The 17,907-nt window shown below is 40.8% G+C and overlaps 1 protein-coding gene across 1 annotated transcript in view; it reads right to left on the reverse strand.

Annotated features, from left to right (window-relative positions):
* Window positions 1-878: 878 nt before the first annotated feature.
* The window catches only part of Pgm2a (phosphoglucomutase 2), a 63,328-nt gene continuing 46,299 nt past the window's right edge, over window positions 879-17,907 (reverse strand). Inside the window, exons 8-12 of the mRNA XM_080278841.1 lie at window positions 16,609-16,722; window positions 11,908-12,017; window positions 10,812-10,914; window positions 6,204-6,430; window positions 879-1,727 (exon numbers count right to left, since the gene is read on the reverse strand). Coding sequence (XP_080134967.1) covers window positions 1,625-1,727; window positions 6,204-6,430; window positions 10,812-10,914; window positions 11,908-12,017; window positions 16,609-16,722 — 657 coding nt within the window. The 3' untranslated portion in view covers window positions 879-1,624. The remainder of the gene's footprint in view (window positions 1,728-6,203; window positions 6,431-10,811; window positions 10,915-11,907; window positions 12,018-16,608; window positions 16,723-17,907) is intronic.

Consider the following 17,907-nt stretch of genomic DNA (forward strand, 5'->3'; position numbering starts at 1 on the left):
GAGTGGCCCACCAAATGGATTTCTGCAACTCAGGAAACAATTTACAATGCCGAGTGGTAACCATATAGCCAAATGATAGGGTGACATGGAGCCTACTATAATGCCTCTGTTCATTGGGTGGAGAGCTGCAAATATGGCATCCATCCATGAAACAAACCTCCACATTAATCCCCGTGCCTTGCTTTGGCAGCTAAATGGGAACAATGGTTCACTGCATGAGACGACCCTGAAGCAGAGGTTGCTTGTCTGCAGTTGGTGGATCTGCTTAATCAGAGAGATTGAGCTAGCACAACAACAACAACAGTTTTGCTTAAGAGAATATCTACCACTCAGTTTACCATTCAGAAAGTGTAAATATCTATCTATCTTCATGAAACATACATACATACTGTACACCATCTAATCCTGTGTTCCCCGATGAGTAGCACAGCAGCACAGAGCTAGGCAAGTTGGTCCTGACCAGCCTCACTCATCCCTGAGTGGCATTACATGAGCAATAAACTCCAACCATCCCTTGGATATAAACCAACACAGGCTCAATTCGGTTGGAGTGCCCTAATTACCCACTAAACCACCAGGCGCCATAATTTGGGTATATGGTTACCACCCAGCATAGTAAATGGTTTCCAAGTGTATAGGAAACTATTTGACTTGTCCCTCAGTGTAAAGTCACCCATAGACAGAAGGATGAGGGAAGAGAGAAGGAAAGAAGGACATAAGAGGAAGGAAGGAAGAGAAGAAAGGCCACATGAGAGCAGCACTACAAACAAATGCAGATTAAAGAGGATAAGTCTGGATCCATACCAAACAGCACCAACTGAGGAAGTGTCTGAAGTCTGAAATGAGAGAGAGAGAGAGGAGGGGGGGATTTGCTGAAAGTCTTAAATCATCAGTACACTACCAAGGAACTATATTCCTTAGAACTAATCTACACATACTGTATTACTTATGTGATCAGTTATTACTGTGTAAAAACAGGAGATGGATTAAACATAAATGCCTTTCTTTGGACTGGACTCAAAGTATTTACCTGAGGTATATCACAAGACAAATAAGCAAGCAAGCTCATTTATGCTGAAGGAGGTGGTAAATACTGTTACACATAACAGTACACAGCAAGATTACGATATCAATATAAAAACTGTGGACAGGAACAGAATGTTAACATAATACACACAGAAACATTGGAATACTGTCTGATACTGCATTATCATAATCAATCCAGCTTCATACAGTGAAGCAGATTCAGTCCAGAAACCAGAAAAAGAAAACAGTCGTGTATGAGGAGCTATTAACAGAATACCCAATGAAATGGGCCACACTTTCATACACTCAATCAAACCTTTAGAATTGTTGGTTCCAACCCGAAGGATAACCACTTGAAACAAAAAATTGTTCCTTCATAACAACCTATGGAGGGAAAACCACTGTGTCAACAATTATAATAAATACCAGTAAATAACTGATACTCCACATATGCTTAACAAACTGAAGAATGTCTACATATTTCCATTGCTGTATTTTGATGGTGATGTGATGACATCCAAGACAATGTCCATTGCCCAGCAAATATGGAAAAAACAAAACAAAAAGTGAAATGCTGGGAGTGGTAATGATGAAGAGATCACAGAGGGCGAGGAATCAGTCCATTCTTTTGTGGCTGAAGTAATTCGTGCACCACGCACTCCACCAGCTGTCCCAACTCTGCCTCCAGAGCACCCCAGTCCCTGACAAAGAAAATGTGTATTAACATAATTTTTTAAGGCTATTCAGTCAGTCCTCATTACATCATCTTTTTTATGGTTCTTTCCAATTAAGTCCACAATAACGAACAGAAAAATTCCCCATAAAGTTCCACTGCTAGTTTTCCCTAATACTGTATACAGTACCAGCTACAAGGAAAAAGTTGTGATATTTTGGGACACATCACTGACATACTGTATCTCCTCTTACCCGAGCTGTTTTTCAAGAGAGAATTAGGGTAAGGATGATGAATGATTCCTCTTCTTGAACTCTGTGTCAGGTCTTTCAATCTCTCATCCTTTTCAGCCCAACGACATCATTTTATTAAATGCTTGCTAAGGTCTGGTGAGTTCAATCCTTGGGCCAAAAAGCTGATTTTATACTAAAAAAAAAAAATGAAAAAAACACCAACCTAGCCATTTATACACCAACATAAGCTACTCTCCATATACTGTACTGTGCTACTATCTCAAGTAAACTAAAATAAAAACTGCCTACAAACTGTATTATTGAATAATCAAATGCAATTATCTGAATCACCTCAGATGCCATCCACCACTGCAGCAATCATGAGCACAGATATACCTTAAGCATCCCAACACTATACCATAGCTACACACCCCTTCCACTAAATCCTTTGAGTGACATACTACTCTGGACTCACCCTCAAGGGGGAGGCGGTGGCTCATTCGGTAGAGAGGTGGCCTACAGTCCTACCGGACCCAGGTTCAAATCCCCACTGGGGCAGGGAACAGTTTAAGAATTTGAATTTCATAAAAGCAGACTTTACTGATCTACCAGACGAACCGCTGACATGTCATAAAAATACCCCCGCTAATACCAATACACCAGTCCTGTATGAGACAGTCCTAGTATGTATTCAATATGGATGGTGGGTGTTAGCGCCGAAGTGGTGACAAGTAGAGGCGTATGGTATGTAGGAGGACTACTGGGCCTTGAGTGCAGGCTGTCAAGCCTATGCCCAGAGTCGGACACATAAAAAAAATAAAAAAATAAAAAAATAATAAAATTAAAAAATAAAACACATTATAGCAGTGCAACCCTAAACTCAATGGAACAATTATTGAGACTGACTTTAGGCAACAAAAAGAAACATTCTCCCTACTTTACAAGCAATACACCAGATCAGTGATGTCTTATGCTTCTCTAGCATGAGCCCTTATCCCATGTAACACCCATGATAATGCCTTGCGACCCATATAGGACACACTACACATCATCACTGGTTGGACCAAGTGCACTCCCACAGCTAACTTTCACTTTGAAACCAAAGTCCTTCCTGTCAGAGACAATGTCAGATTATTTTAGCAGCAAAGCAGCATATGCTACAAGCCCTACACTGGCAGGGGTACCATGCCAAGTATTTTCAAGCTATCCATTTTCTCTTTTTCAGAACTGCTCTAGATCAGCTGAAGATTGTTGAATAAAAGTTTTGCAGTAATTTTTGTCATTCTTAGTTGGTTGTTGCAAATGTGATCCATGCATGTTCACAACCATAACTATCGCTCCATCTTTCTATCTATAGCCAGACACCATGCTCCCATAAGGGGTGGCCATTTGTTTTTTTCCAAGGGGCTGCTGAGCTGTTGTCCCCAAGTCTGCCTCAGGCACTCATTGCTGGAAATATGATTCCTTCAGTAGAATGATATACTACTAGTAACCAAAAAAATATACTGTAACAATAAGTCACTGTTTTTTCAATACATAATTTGGAACCTTTCGTCAAAATCACACCAAAATATAAGTTACTAGTATTTTCAAAGTTGCTGTACAGTCTGTTATTAACTGGCAACAACCATGCCACACTTAACTGTAGGTAAAGAGCTACAGCTGGTGCTGCTCAGTAATCTCAAGTTTATTTGCACAGTGTTGACTCCTGCCTCAGGTATGTCAAATTTATGTATCCTACTGTTATGTGAAGCTTTCAGTCCCTTCATTTTATTTTATCACATGGATGTGAGGAGGAATACACTGAGGTGGTTTGGCCACGTGGAGAGGATGGAGGGTGAAAGACTGACGAAGAGAGTGTATGTGAGTGAGGTGGAGGGGGGGCGAGGGAGGGGGAGTCCGAAGATGAGATGAAGGGATGGGGTGGAGAGGTATATGAGAGAGAGGGGTGTGAGTTGGGAGCAGGGGAGTGAAATGGTGGGGAACAGGGCGACGTGGAGGCGATTTGTTTGTGGCCACCCCGTATGGGACTGAGGTGTCTGGGAATAGATAGATTGATAGACCCCCAGGACACTTCTACCTTTTTTTTTTTTTTTCCAAATGCAAAAATTTCCTTGCACATCTATATTTCACCCATGGTTACCAACTGCCGTGGAGAATGCTCATCTTCAAAACTGGAAAGTATTGAAAATAAAGTAAGGAGCACCAATGGTCAAGACAGATTAAACAATCTCACTCTATGAGCACTGAACAGAAACTTCTGTGCAAACAGAATGTGAATGAAGAGAAAAATTATGGTCTTCGAGAGATATGAAGTTAATGAATGTACAGTGAGGTTGGATGATAAGGAAATGGAAAATGTGAGTACATTTAAGTACTTGGGTAGTGTAATGAGTAAGGATGGCAGTGCTTGAAAGGGAACAAGGAAGAGAGGTTGCTGCTTCTTTGAAAGCAGTGAAAAGAGACAGGGAAGTGAGCATGGAAGTAAAAAAAATCATTGCATGATGGTACAGTAAAAACTCACTATAATGATATAATTGGGACCCAAGCCATTCAAAAAGAAGCGAATTTCCGATAAAAGCAACGTTCGGACTTCCCCCTGCCAGACTTTTTCTGGTATATCAATTTTTAAACTGTTTTCACTACCACTGCAGTACTGTATTGTACAGTATTATACATCATCATCATCATCATCCAGACCTTTCCCACCCTAGGGCTGGGTAAGGAGTAGCAATGTCCAGACATGCAGCACAATAATCAAATTGTATAATATATACAGTATAATAATACTGTACTGTACACTGATAAACATGTCATTTATTTACCTTACTGTGGTGAACACAGTTGAAGTGGTCAGGCAGTCAGGACTGCTTCTGGCTTTATTGGATTTTTTCCAATATATGTACCAGTATGTATATATATATATATATATATATATATATATATATATATATTTATTTACTTATATCCCCATGCTATAGGGATTGTCTACAAACTAAAGTTTTATTTTTATCAAGGCTTTGTACATAACTGTTAATGACTGAGAGGAAGAATAGACTTAACAACAAAATAACTTAAACTGACGCTGAAAAACAAGTAGTGATTAAATGTAAGTTAGTCAGCAAGTGCATAAATCTATCTCTATCTATCTATCTATCTATAGACCGACGCCCTAATCCCGCAAAAGGGTGGCCGCAGACAAAATGCCTCCACATCGCTCTGTCACCCACCATTTGACTACCCTCCCCCCAATTCACCCCCCCCTCCCTCATATGCCTCTCAACTCCATCCCTCTACCTCATCCTCGGTCTACCCCTCCCTCCACCTCACCTACATACACCCTCTTAGTCAGTCTTTCATTCTCCATTCTCTTCATATGTCCATAATGGTAGCAGTTAAAGGATATGAATGGTTTTGGCAAGCGTTTTCAATCAACTCAAAGAATACTATAGTCTATTTGACTTACCTGTGCAGCTGAGACGCATGTAGTGTGTTTGAGTCGCGGCTGCTGATTCGCCGCCGATGAATTAAATCTACACCTCTTCGTATTTTAACACATATATATTAATATTTTTAAACTCCTGTCAATACAAGCTGCCAGATTAAATATGGAATAATTTCCAAGGCTGAAGAAGTCAAAATTAGCTTTAAAAGCTTACTGTTGTCAAAGAAAATTAAAGTTGATTATAAAGTTTCACAAAATGACGAGTGACATTTGAAATAAATTATCCATCCATAGTGTACATCCACATCCGCATGTTGCACTATAGCCACCCAGGTGTACTCGTATGTCCGCATGTTGCGCTATAATATCCGCCCACGGTGCACACCTACGTCTGCACGTTGCACAACAATACGTGCCTGCATTTACTTCAATGATATCATCAGCGGCCAATCAGCAGCCGCGTAACAAACACACCCTACTTGCCGCATACATCTCAGCTGCACAGGTCAATCAAATAGACTATACCTTGACAAACAAAGAACAGCAACCCCAGTGCATTTATAGTCCCCCTACCCTCAGTGCTGTGTCTGTTTAGACTCAACAGGACTGACCTCTCTATATGGGACACTCTATGGAAGCTAGTAACTAAAATTTTATTGAAAAAAAGTTGCTAGATTTATAGATACCCTTTGAAACTTGAAGCCTGCCTCAAAACAGAAAACATGGGTGGGTGGAAATATAGATCATAACGGTATATCAAATTCCACTGAAGTATTAAAAAGGACAATGAGTTGCGTAAAACTGGTGCATATAAGCATAAACTCACTTTTGGTCAGGTGAAGCACACATTTCAGAGTAGTACTTGATCTTTGGTTCAGTGCCACTAGTGCGTAGGGTCAGCACACAGCCATTGGTGAAGGTGAAGGTGATCATCTGGCAGGAACGAGAGACAGGCAGCACGGCACACTGGTCAGGCTGGGAGGAGTCGTATCCTGTAGTCAGGTCACGCACATTGGCCACTTCAAATTTCCCATCACTTACACTCTTGGGGTACTGCAATGCATACAATTCCTTTGACATCTTTATGCCTAAGATATATTTTATCTTTTCCTCCAGCTTCTTCCAACAATTTAACTTAGCTTAAGAAAGACCTCTTATTGATATGGTTAGTGAAGACCACATCTAACCCCTGTAATTCAAAAAGTCTCTCCTTAGCTTTATAAAATCATCGAGATATCTCAAGAATAAAACAGAAAGTACACCACTGGGGTAAACTGGTTAACCCCTTGAATCCAATGAAGTTCTATCTATTTTATTCTATTCTACTGCCAGACACCTCAATCCCGTAAAGGGTGGTCACAAATAAACTGCTTCCATGTCGCCCTGTCCCCAGCCATTTCACTGCCCTCCCCCCAGCTCAAACCCCCACCTCTCTCGTACATCTCTCCACTCCATCCCTCCATCTCATCCTCAACCTCCCCCTCCCTCTCCTCCCTTCTATCTCACTCACATACACTCTCCTTATTAATCTCTTGCTTTCCATCCTCTCTATGTGACCAAACCACCTGAATGTACTTCTGATGCTTTCTATCACATCCATATCCACACCACAATGCTCCTTCACTTCCTCATTTGTCAGTCTGTCTCTCCATGTAACTCCACATGCTCCCCTCAAGTAGCCCATTTCCGCTGCTCTCATTCTTGACATGTGTCCTTCTAACAAGGTCCAAGCTTCACTTCCATACATTAGATCTGGCATCACAATACTGGACTATCATGCAGCAACTTTTTTACATCCATGCTCACTTCCCAATTTCTTATCACTGCTTTCAAAAAACCAGCAACCTTTCACCTTTGCTATATCCTTTAATGCACTTCATCCTCCAACTTTTATCCTTACTCATCACACTACCCAAGTACTTAAGTGTACCCACATTTTCACCTTCCTCATCATCCAGCCTCACTGTACATTCAGTGACTTCATTTCTCTCGAAGACCATAACTTTACACTTCCCTACATTCACCTTTAGATTCTGTTTCTTTTACACTCTCCCAAAGTCATTCACCAAGCACTGCAGTTCCTCTTCGTCTTCACTTAACAATACTGTACAGTATCATCTGCAAACAACAGTACAGGAAGTTTCCAAACACCGCAATCTCTCATTAGGTCCACTCCAACATCCACTGCCCTACCTTGTATCTCTGTTATAACCTCATCCATATATGGACTGAACAAGCATGGAAACATAACACACCCCTGTTTCAATCCAACATTTAGACAGAAAAATTCACTCAGTTCACTATCCACATGCACTGCAGCCTTAGCACCCTCATACACACACTTCACAGCATTCAACAACTTCCCATTTACTCCATATAATAGTAACATTTTCCACAATCCTTGTCTTACCACTCTGTCATATGCTTTCTCTAAATCCATGAAGGCCACATACAACGTCCTTCCCTTCTCCAGAAACGTTTCCACTGACGACCTAAGGATGCATATCTGATCTACACAACCTTTCCCCTTCCTAAAACCTCCCTGTTCTTCTCTAACTAACTCCTCTGCTATTTCCCTAACTCTGTCAGTAACTATCCTACCACATACTTTTCCCATTACAGTAAGAAGACAAATGCCTCAATGATTACCATACACTTCTTTCTCTCCTTTTCCTTAGTACAGAGGAATAATTATGTCTGATTTCTGATTGTCCAGGACTCTGCCTTTCTCCCAGGCCAACCTGCATGTCTTCCATAACCATTCTGTTACTATCTCTCCCCCATGTTTCTTCATTTCACCAAACACTCCATCAATTCCTGAGACTTTCCCCATTTTGACTTTCTTCACTGCTTCCACTACATCCATCCTACTAATCTCTTCCTCCCTTCTCACCTCCCTCCTCCCAGCCATTCCCCAGCCACTTATACTCGGATTACTTTCATTCTCTATGTTTGACAGTTCCTTAAAATGTTTTCTCCATCTGCTCACTTTTTCTCCCTTTTCCACTAGCAATCTACCATTTTTATCTCCCACTCCCCTACTAATTTCTTTATCACCCTATCTAATTCTCTTAACCCTCTTCCAAAACATTTTCTTACATTCCCTCCACTTTACACTCAAATTCCTTCCAAATTCCTCATCCACTCTCTTCTTACTAATCTTTTCACCTCTCTCTTCCTCTCTACACATAACTCTCTCTTCCATCTCTCAACTCCCTCCGTGCCTCTGTTTCCCATCCACTTACTATATGGTTTCTTCTTAGCCACAGCCTGTATCACCACTTCATTCCACCATGCTGTTCCTTGCACCCCCTTTTGTCTTCTCTTCCATCCCACACACCACCTCACATGCTGAACAGGTATCTTTTGCGAATATCTTGCACACATCTTACACCTCCCCCATGTGCTCTAAATCATATTTACCCAATTGCTCCTACACTTCTTTCTTATATTCTACCTTTTTTCATCCTCTTGCAACCTTTCTACCCTCGTTGTATGGACTACTTTCTCCTGTCCTTCTCTCTTCCTATTTCTCCACTGCATTTGAACCTTGACTTTCACCACTTCCAAGTGATGGTCAGAAGGTCCACTTCCCCAACCTCTGGATGCTCTTGCATTACATACCTACTCATTATCTCATCCACACACACATAACCAATCACTGCCCTCAGTTCATTCAGCAACCTTTCTACCCTCGTTGTATGGACTAATTTCTCCTGTCCTTCTCTCCTCCTATTTCTCCACTGCATTTGAACCTTGACTTTCACCACTTCCAAGTGATGGTCAGAAGGTCCACTTCCCCAACCTCTGGATGCTCTTGCATTACATACCTACTCATTATCTCATCCACACACACATAACCAATCACTGCCCTCAGTTCATTCAGTTCACCACTCACCTTTCTCATCACTCGCCGTATACCTATGGATAATTTTGCGTCTAAAGACGGTATTGGCTATCATCTACCCCCTCCCTGCACAAATGTCCATCTGAGCACTGCCATTCTCATCCATTTCTGCAGGCACACCCCACTCACCAACTATTTCATCCACTTTCACATTCCCTACTTTTCCATTCATATCTTCAATAACACTCTCTCATTCCTCTTAAACTTTTCCATGTATGCCTCCACATTTGCCCAGAACTCTTCTTTCACTCTCTTTGCATGATCTTGCATTGGCGCATTGGCTACAAACACACAATCACCCATGTTTGTATTCCCAATTTCAACCTTACATACACAATCCTTCAACCAACTGTTCCATATTCTCTTATATTCTCCTTCCATCTCTTGCACACAACAATACATACACCCCTCTTTTGCCCTCTCATTCTCACCAACTCCTGTGCATAAACCTCATTCATACTCCCACTCCCTTACACATTCACACAACCATTTAGTCTCAGTTAATCCACATACGTCCAATTTTGCACCCTCAAGCACCTGGACAATCTCTCTCTCTCTTTCATCTCTTCATTTGCATCCCTTACATTCCATGTTGCAATCCGTACCATGTCCTTTCTCTGGTCCTTGGTGGTCATCTGTTTATCTGTCCTGGTCTGAGGCTCCATGTTTGTACTTTAAGTTAGTTGTTTTCTAGGGAGGGACACTAACCCTCCGCCAACCCATTTGTTGACACTTTGGGAATACGTGTTGGTTGGTTACGTGGTTACCACCCAGGGTATTAAATGCTTTCTTGGTTTACAGGAAATCATTTGGATTGTCAATGCAAAGTCACCCTGAAATAGAGTACCACTACAATGACTAAGTGGATGATGAGCGCCCCCATCGACCGTGTAATGAAGTACCGGTATTATTTTGTTTATTCATGTTACTTCCGGATTCTTTTATTTCAACTCAGGATAGACACTTTACAGTGCAGGGATTTATGAAGGCTAATGCCAACTCCTTCAGTTCAAAGAACCTCTCCAGAATAAACAAAATTTTGAAGATGATAACATGAAAATATGAAATATGTCAGAGGACTGAAAACATTAACCTCTTCAACATGAGGACACATTTTTCACTGTATTCTTGCCACCTAAAGATTCAGCTTAAGAGACTTCAAATCAATGGAATTAGAAACAGCTATATAAAATGGTTCTCCAAGATATGCATTACAGTCTTTGGTCTGCTGTATGAAAAGAACATTTCTGTAACACAGTATATTGGACAGACATTTACTACATTAACCAAATCTACAGGAGGGAATATTTATCATTTTGTTTGTGCTACCACCAGATGCTGGTGGGATCTGAATGAAATCAGTAGTCTGTTTTAATGAAATTCAATCCTTCATACTTCCCTGCCAGTCTGGGATAAAAATCAACAGACCACTTCTCTAACCATCTGACCACCATCTACCTCTTTTTACCCAAAACACCTGACTCTCAATGCAATACTGGGAGACACCAAACACATGCTACAACTTACTGTGTTAGGGCCACTGAAATTTCTCATTCTCTCAAACATGGAACTGATGACAGCTTGATCATGGCAGATGTAATAGGAATTGTTGCACACATGGTAACCATACCTGCAAAACATATGCTTCAATGAAAGATGCTGTTTGGGAACTCTGCACTTATAATCATCAAAATGTAATGTTTTCACTATAAAAGAATCTGGGAATGGAAAGAATAAATTATATAAAGTGCCTCAACCATACTCTTTGATGAGAGAGAGGTCAGGATGATGATGATGATGATGATGATGATGATGATGATGATGATGATTACAAAGAAGAAGAAGAAGAAGAAGAAGGAGGAGGAGGCAGAGGAGGAGGAGGAGGAGGAGGAGGAGGAGGAGGATGATGATGCTTGTACTGCATGGGTCATTAAAGATTAAACTATTCATAATGAGAGGTCTGTCCTCTAGCAGATTAAGCCTGTCAAGTGGTGGCAAGAACAACACAAGAAAATTTCTTCACACTGAAAGAATTATGATACGATAGCTCAATTAATGGCTCAAGGCTGATGAGTCCATAGTAACATACACTCACGCCGTATAGCATCATTTATAAAGGTTCCAACATGCTTGCATGCGTTGGCCTTGGTCACCTAATGGTGGCTCTCTATGTTGTTTGATTTCTGGCAGCCTCCCTATCCTGTTCCTTATCCCTGAGGGCACACTCTATGACCTCATCCCAGGTCTTTTTCGTCTGTCTCTCGCAACCCTACCCTCGACATTCACACCCCTCACTTTCCACACTCAACTGTCATCCTCCATCCTCTCAACATGACCAAACCATCTCAAAAAAAAATAGGAGAAATGAGAAGAATAAAGAGGGAGAACTATCAAGTTAACAGACTAAACAATAAATTGTGTTGCACATCCATTCACTCATTTCAGCCTTCAAACTTCTTGACTCTTTCTCACTGCCATACAGTACATCTTTCACATTATCACCATCATCAGCCTGACCTTTCTTCTTCTCTAAGGACAGAGATAGGCAGAATCTAGAAAAAAGGAAGGAGAGGGTACAAACATGAGTGAAAAAAATCAGTCTTTCAAAGTATGTTACACTTACGTCTTGTAAATATCATGAAGTTTCTCAGTTAGGGTTTTATTCTGCTTAGCAAGGTACGTCGCCATCTCAGCCAGACGCATAGCAGCCGTCACTCCATCTTTGTCCAGTACCTATGATAGAATATATCACAAGCTGTAGTAACTATAAATCATAACCATCATCATCCAACCTCTTTTCCCACCCTAGGGCAGGGTGAGGAGTAGCAATGTCCAGACAGCCAAAGTTTGCCCAATTCAATAGGCCACGCTTCCATTCACTCATCATTCAAGTCCTCAAAATCTTGGCTCCATCAGATTGACAAAAAAAATTTCACCACATTCTGTAGCTTCACATGTACCTATCTGATAGAGCCAATCCGAACGATGTCACGTTAAAACGGAGTGCCAAATCCCTGGTTATGTACTTCTCAGCACAAAATTCATCCAGCCAGCTCAATCTTATGTCAGTCCCTTAGCCTCACCAACTTCCATATCTCTCTTCCTCACACATTCATCCACCATATCCCTCCACCTTCTTCTTGGCTTACCTCGCCTCCTCCCTTCTTCAAATTCACTCAGATATACAGGTATACCCCAATTTAACGATGCAATTGGTTAAGTAAAAACCCATCGCTAGGTGAGGTATCGTATGTCAGGGTAGATTTAACATGTAAAATATAAGGTTGTGTGTTTGAGCCTTGGGTTTCCCCCCTAACCAATTCCTAAACCCACCAAATGAGTCCAAAAACAAGTTTCTAGCTCATCTAAACCCCCCACATAACTTTAGAACAAGCTAAGCTAAGCCTTAAAGCAGTTTATAACTCACCTAAACCCAAAAATAAAATCTGAAAATCGTCAAATATGTCTGGAAAAAAATTAAACTTAGTAAACTGTACCCCAAATGGCAATGTTCACCCCACCTATGACTAAAACACATTAATCTAAGTCCAAAAACAGTTTATAAATCAACCTTAACACAAAATTTGTATAAAATATCATCAAAATCAGTAGAAAAAACTAAACCCATCATTAAACCAGGGTTTGGCCATCATAAGGCAGAGTATGGTGGTATTTCTACCCCCACTGCTAAGCTGGGGTATCGCATCTAGGGGCGTATATATCGGTGTATACCTGTACCTTTTTCACCACTCTACTCTTATCCATTCTCTCCACATCATACCATCTCAGTACACTCTCCTGGATTTTGGTGTCCACAGACTTCCTCACTCCACATCTTTCACAAATCACATTAGTCTGTATCCTATCGACTCTCTGTACTCCACATACATTCCTCAGCAGTCCCATCTCCACTGCTGTTCCTCTTGACTTTTCATTTTCATGCCACACAATAGTCTTCAATCTGTATGTTAAAGCTGGCATTAACACTCCTTCATGAAAGCCTTGTGCAGCTGCAACACTCAAGCCTCTGTTTCTTATCAAAGCCATCACAGCACCAGCTACTTTCTTTCCTTGTGTCCCTCTCCTTTCCATATTTTTCTCTCTTTTTTATCACTATATCCAGGTATTTGAATTCTCATCAATTCCAGTCTCGCTCCAATCACTGCAGTATCACACTAGGAGTCACCTGTTCTCTCAATAACCATCATTTTATTGTTTTCTACATTTACTCTCAAGGCACAACGCTCTCAGACATCTACAAAACTCTGCACTAGTCTACCAAGTTCTTGTCCGATATCTCCAAGTAGCACTGCATCATCAGCATACAACAAAATGTGTATCTTTGTGTTTGAAATATGAATTACAAATGCACAATTTCCTGACACATGTCCTTCAATCGCTTCCCATTATCATTCTCTCCTGGTACTGTACTCCATTATTACCCATTATATAATTCATAGGATCAGTGCCTATTCTCCCACTCATGTTGTCCATTACAAACACTTTATAACTCCTGGGCAAATTTTCCTACTACTTCCTCCAATCACTACCAAAACCAGAATCACCCCAGCTGGCCACAGACACACATACACTAATTATAAGAAAGCCAACTGGGAGGCCTTCACAACTGAAACAGAACAACATTTTGAAACATTAAACAGTACAACCATAACAAACATCAACACCGCTGTGCACACTTTCAATACAATTATACAAAACGCAGACAAAAGACTCGTCCCTAGAGGCTACAGAAAAAGACACAACCCCAACTTCACACCAGATATTAAAGGTCTCATCAGTCAATGGGACACACTATGACACTACCCAACACCCCATACACAAGACACCGTACAACAATTACAAGAACTCAACACTCAAATAAACAATAAAATATCAGAACAGCAAACACTGAACTGGAAAAATTATCTCCAAACACTTGACCACAAAACAAACATCAGCAAACTCTACAAAACACTAAACAGCATCACACTCTCCAACAGAAACACTACACAATCACACGCTGCCATCACAACAACAGACACCATACCTTCAAACAAACAACAAGCTAATTCTCTCATCAATCACTTTTCACATGTCAGCCATCTAAACCTCCATCATAATGAACGACGTATCATCCGACGTAAGAGACAGTTCCCCACAGACCCAGACTACGCCTTTTCTTGGGCATGTATTGGGCCCGCCGAGGCTCTCTGAAATGTCTGCCAGTAAATCCACCAAATCACAAGTTGTAGTAGCTATATGTAAGTTCCTCTATATACTGTAGTAACATCCAGTCCTACATTACTTTTCTGATGTGTAGGGGCCCAAGGTTATGGCACTGTAGTCCAGAACATTCAGTACAATTGCAATTTTTAAAAAGTGATCCCCTAAAACTGAAATTTTTAGTAGGTGATCCTCACTGCCTTCAGTTTTACTTAGCACAGGAAAGTCTGTTTTACTGTGTCTGCATAAAGTATAGAGCGCATGCCATTGAAATCAATAGGAAAAAGTGCTTTGAAGTTTTTGCACCTTGCAGCCTAGGCTTGCGGATGGCCAAAACAAACGTATGTCTGGCAATGCAGAGACACACCAGGAAAACACGACAATCTTCACTTCCTGCCTCACTGCTCTTTGAGCTTGCTATCGTGGGTGCATTAGAGCTGCTAGCTCCCATACCGTTACCTTCTATTTTTGCTTGTTAACTTGTTGGTGCTGCAGTTTTTGCACCAATATACCTAGATGGCTCCTACCCTCCTCGGTGCCAAAGAAAAGGCTCGGATTTTGGCCTGAAAGACCAATAATGTGTCAACAAAAGAAACAGCAAGGCGTAGGGGCCATGGTGAGAGCACTTTTTCCCACTGACTTCTGTGGAGGGCGCTCTATACTTTTTGCATACACTGTAATTTGAGAAGTCATACTGTATTATGCATTCATTAACCTCTTTGCTACTATGGCACTCACCTATGCTGAATAAATCTGTCTGGTACACAAGCCTAAGATAATGATATCGTAGTGAAATATTTAAGGAGAGGCACTCACCATCCACTCACCTTTAGGTGACTCTACCATGAGTAACAAGTTTCCTGTAAACCAGGAAACTATTTCTTATGCTGGATGGTAACCACATAACCAAGGAATGGATGCTGGGCAGTCTAGTAGGTTAAGATAATGCAATCAGATGTTGCCCATAAGGATTTAAGTCTGAAAGGTGGTTGCTCACATCACTCTCTTCATACCCGCTTTTTCCCGATGACCATACTATCTAAGAACACTCTCTGACTCTCGTGTCAACAAAGCTTACTCTACATCTTTCATGAATCACACTGCTGTAAAAAGATTTATAGATAGATATATTTTATCTCTTATGTAGATATATTTTACTCCTTATGTCTAATTTTCTCTGAATAGTATAGCATGTTTAAGAAAGAACATCAGTAAATAAATTTTGCCATGCAAGGGTCCTAGAGGGGAAGTGGGGATGAGTCTGGTGGAGATAAGGCTTTAACACACTGGCCTTTATATAATGGGTTTCAATTATCTCAGTTCCACAGATTCAAGTTATGTTGTATCTCTTAATATGTGAACTGCATAACTCAAGGGACAACTGTACTGCAAGGAAATATTAATTATATAAAAAACACCAGGAAACCATTTACTACACTGGGTGGTAACCACATAACCAAATTATGGCACCTGGCGGTTTAGTGTGTAATTATTGTGCTCCAATCGGATTGAGCTGGTAAAGGTTTATACCCAAGGTATGGTTGGGGTTTATTGCTCATGTAATGCCACTCAGGGATGAGTGAGGATGGTCACTCTCATCTTAAATATCAGGATCAACTGCCTAGCCCCAGGCTCCTACGTTCCTCATGAGGCAACGCAGGATTGGATGATGGATGGATGGATGGATGGATGGATAACTTATAACACCTGAGAAAAAGTTTACTTTCCATACTTCAAAATATTGTCTTCTACCACTATCCCTGTTTGGAAAATTCAGTGCAGAGAGAAAAAAAAAAAAGTAGTGTGTTTAGGCATCACAATAATAAAATGTGCTCAGGAAATCACAAACAAAAGGTCACTGACAATCCTCTGACAGCATTGTGTCCTCCCTTGTACATTTCTCAATCTTCCCAAAACATCAGAGCACTGTACAGTATAGTACAGTATTCTTTCTCACACTCTTTTACAGTGAGCTGAATAGCGGTATCATAAAAGGTGTATCAAATAACACCTTCAATCACCACAGCCTGCAGGGATGGGTCAGTGAACCTTTGATCTTGACAAAGTACTGCAGAACAAAGCTTTGCAAAGACCAACAAACCTCTGAGCTACTCATGAAGCCAATAGCCTCCTCAAATGCAAATAGGACTGTTTTTCCTTCCTGCAGGAGGTTATGTGCCACATTACCCATCCACTTGAAGCCAGTCAGTGTCTCCTGCAAAAGAAAACTTTAGTCAGTCATTGTTATAACCAGCACCACTGTTCTGTATGCATAATGAATACTGGTATAGTCAACAATAATTACAGGTTTATCTTGAAAATTCAACATAAAGCTTAACCCTTTCAGAACAATGACACTTCCCTTATATACTGGTAACTGTCACCACTTGCAAACAATTTTATTCTGATAAAGGGAGACATATTATATCAAGGAGTTATTGAAGTTTGTGTCTGGCTCCTTCACTACCAGACTTCTCTCTTAAGCTGAGTACAATTGGCTGATGGTAGCAATACAGTAATAAAATATAAAGGGCATATATAATGCGATTATAAGTGGCTGGGGAATAGCTGTTTGAATGAGGGAGGCGAGAGGGGAGGAAGATATCAGTAGGATGGAAGTAGTGGAAGCAATAAAGACAGTAAAAAAGAGGAAAGTCCCAGGAACTGATGGAGTGTGTGGTGAAATGCTGAAGCATGGGGGAGAGACAGTAGCTAGTAGAATGGATATGGACGATATGCAGATTGGCCTAGAAGGAAAGTAGAGTCCTGGAGGACTGGAAGTCAGGTATAATTATTCCGATGCACAAAGGAAAAGGGGAAAAAAATTGTGTAGTAATCATAGGGGCATTTGTCTTCTTAATGTAACAGGAAAAGTATATGGTAGCATACTCAATGAGAGAGTTAGGTAAATAACAGAGGAATTAGCTGGAGAAGAACAGGGAGGTTTTAGGAAGGGAAGAGGTTGTATAGATCAGAGACTCATTCGTAGGTGTTTAGTGGAAAGGCTTCTTGAGAAGGGAAAGAAGTTGTATGGATTTGGAGAAAGCATATGACGGAGAAGAAAGACAAGAAATGTGGAAAATATTAAGCACATAAGGTATGGAGTAAATGGGAAATTGTTGAATGCCGTGAAGAATATGTATAAAAGTGCTAAGGCTGCAGTATGTGTGGATGGTGAACTGAGTGAATTTTTCTATCTGCATGCTATATTGAAACAGGGATGTGTTATGTCTCCATGGCTGTTCAATCTGTATATGGATAGGGTTATAAAAGAAGTACAAGGTGGGGCAGTGGATGTTGGAGTGGTCCTAATGAAAGAGGGCAGCATTAGGAAACTTCCTGTTCTGTTAAGTGAAGATGAAGGGGAACTCCAAGGCCTAGTGAATGAGCCTGAGAGAGT

This window comes from Coenobita brevimanus, chromosome 75 (genome assembly GCF_032717465.1).
Source record: "Coenobita brevimanus isolate Jiangsu-jjx chromosome 75, ASM3271746v2, whole genome shotgun sequence".
Lineage (NCBI taxonomy): Eukaryota > Metazoa > Arthropoda > Malacostraca > Decapoda > Coenobitidae > Coenobita > Coenobita brevimanus.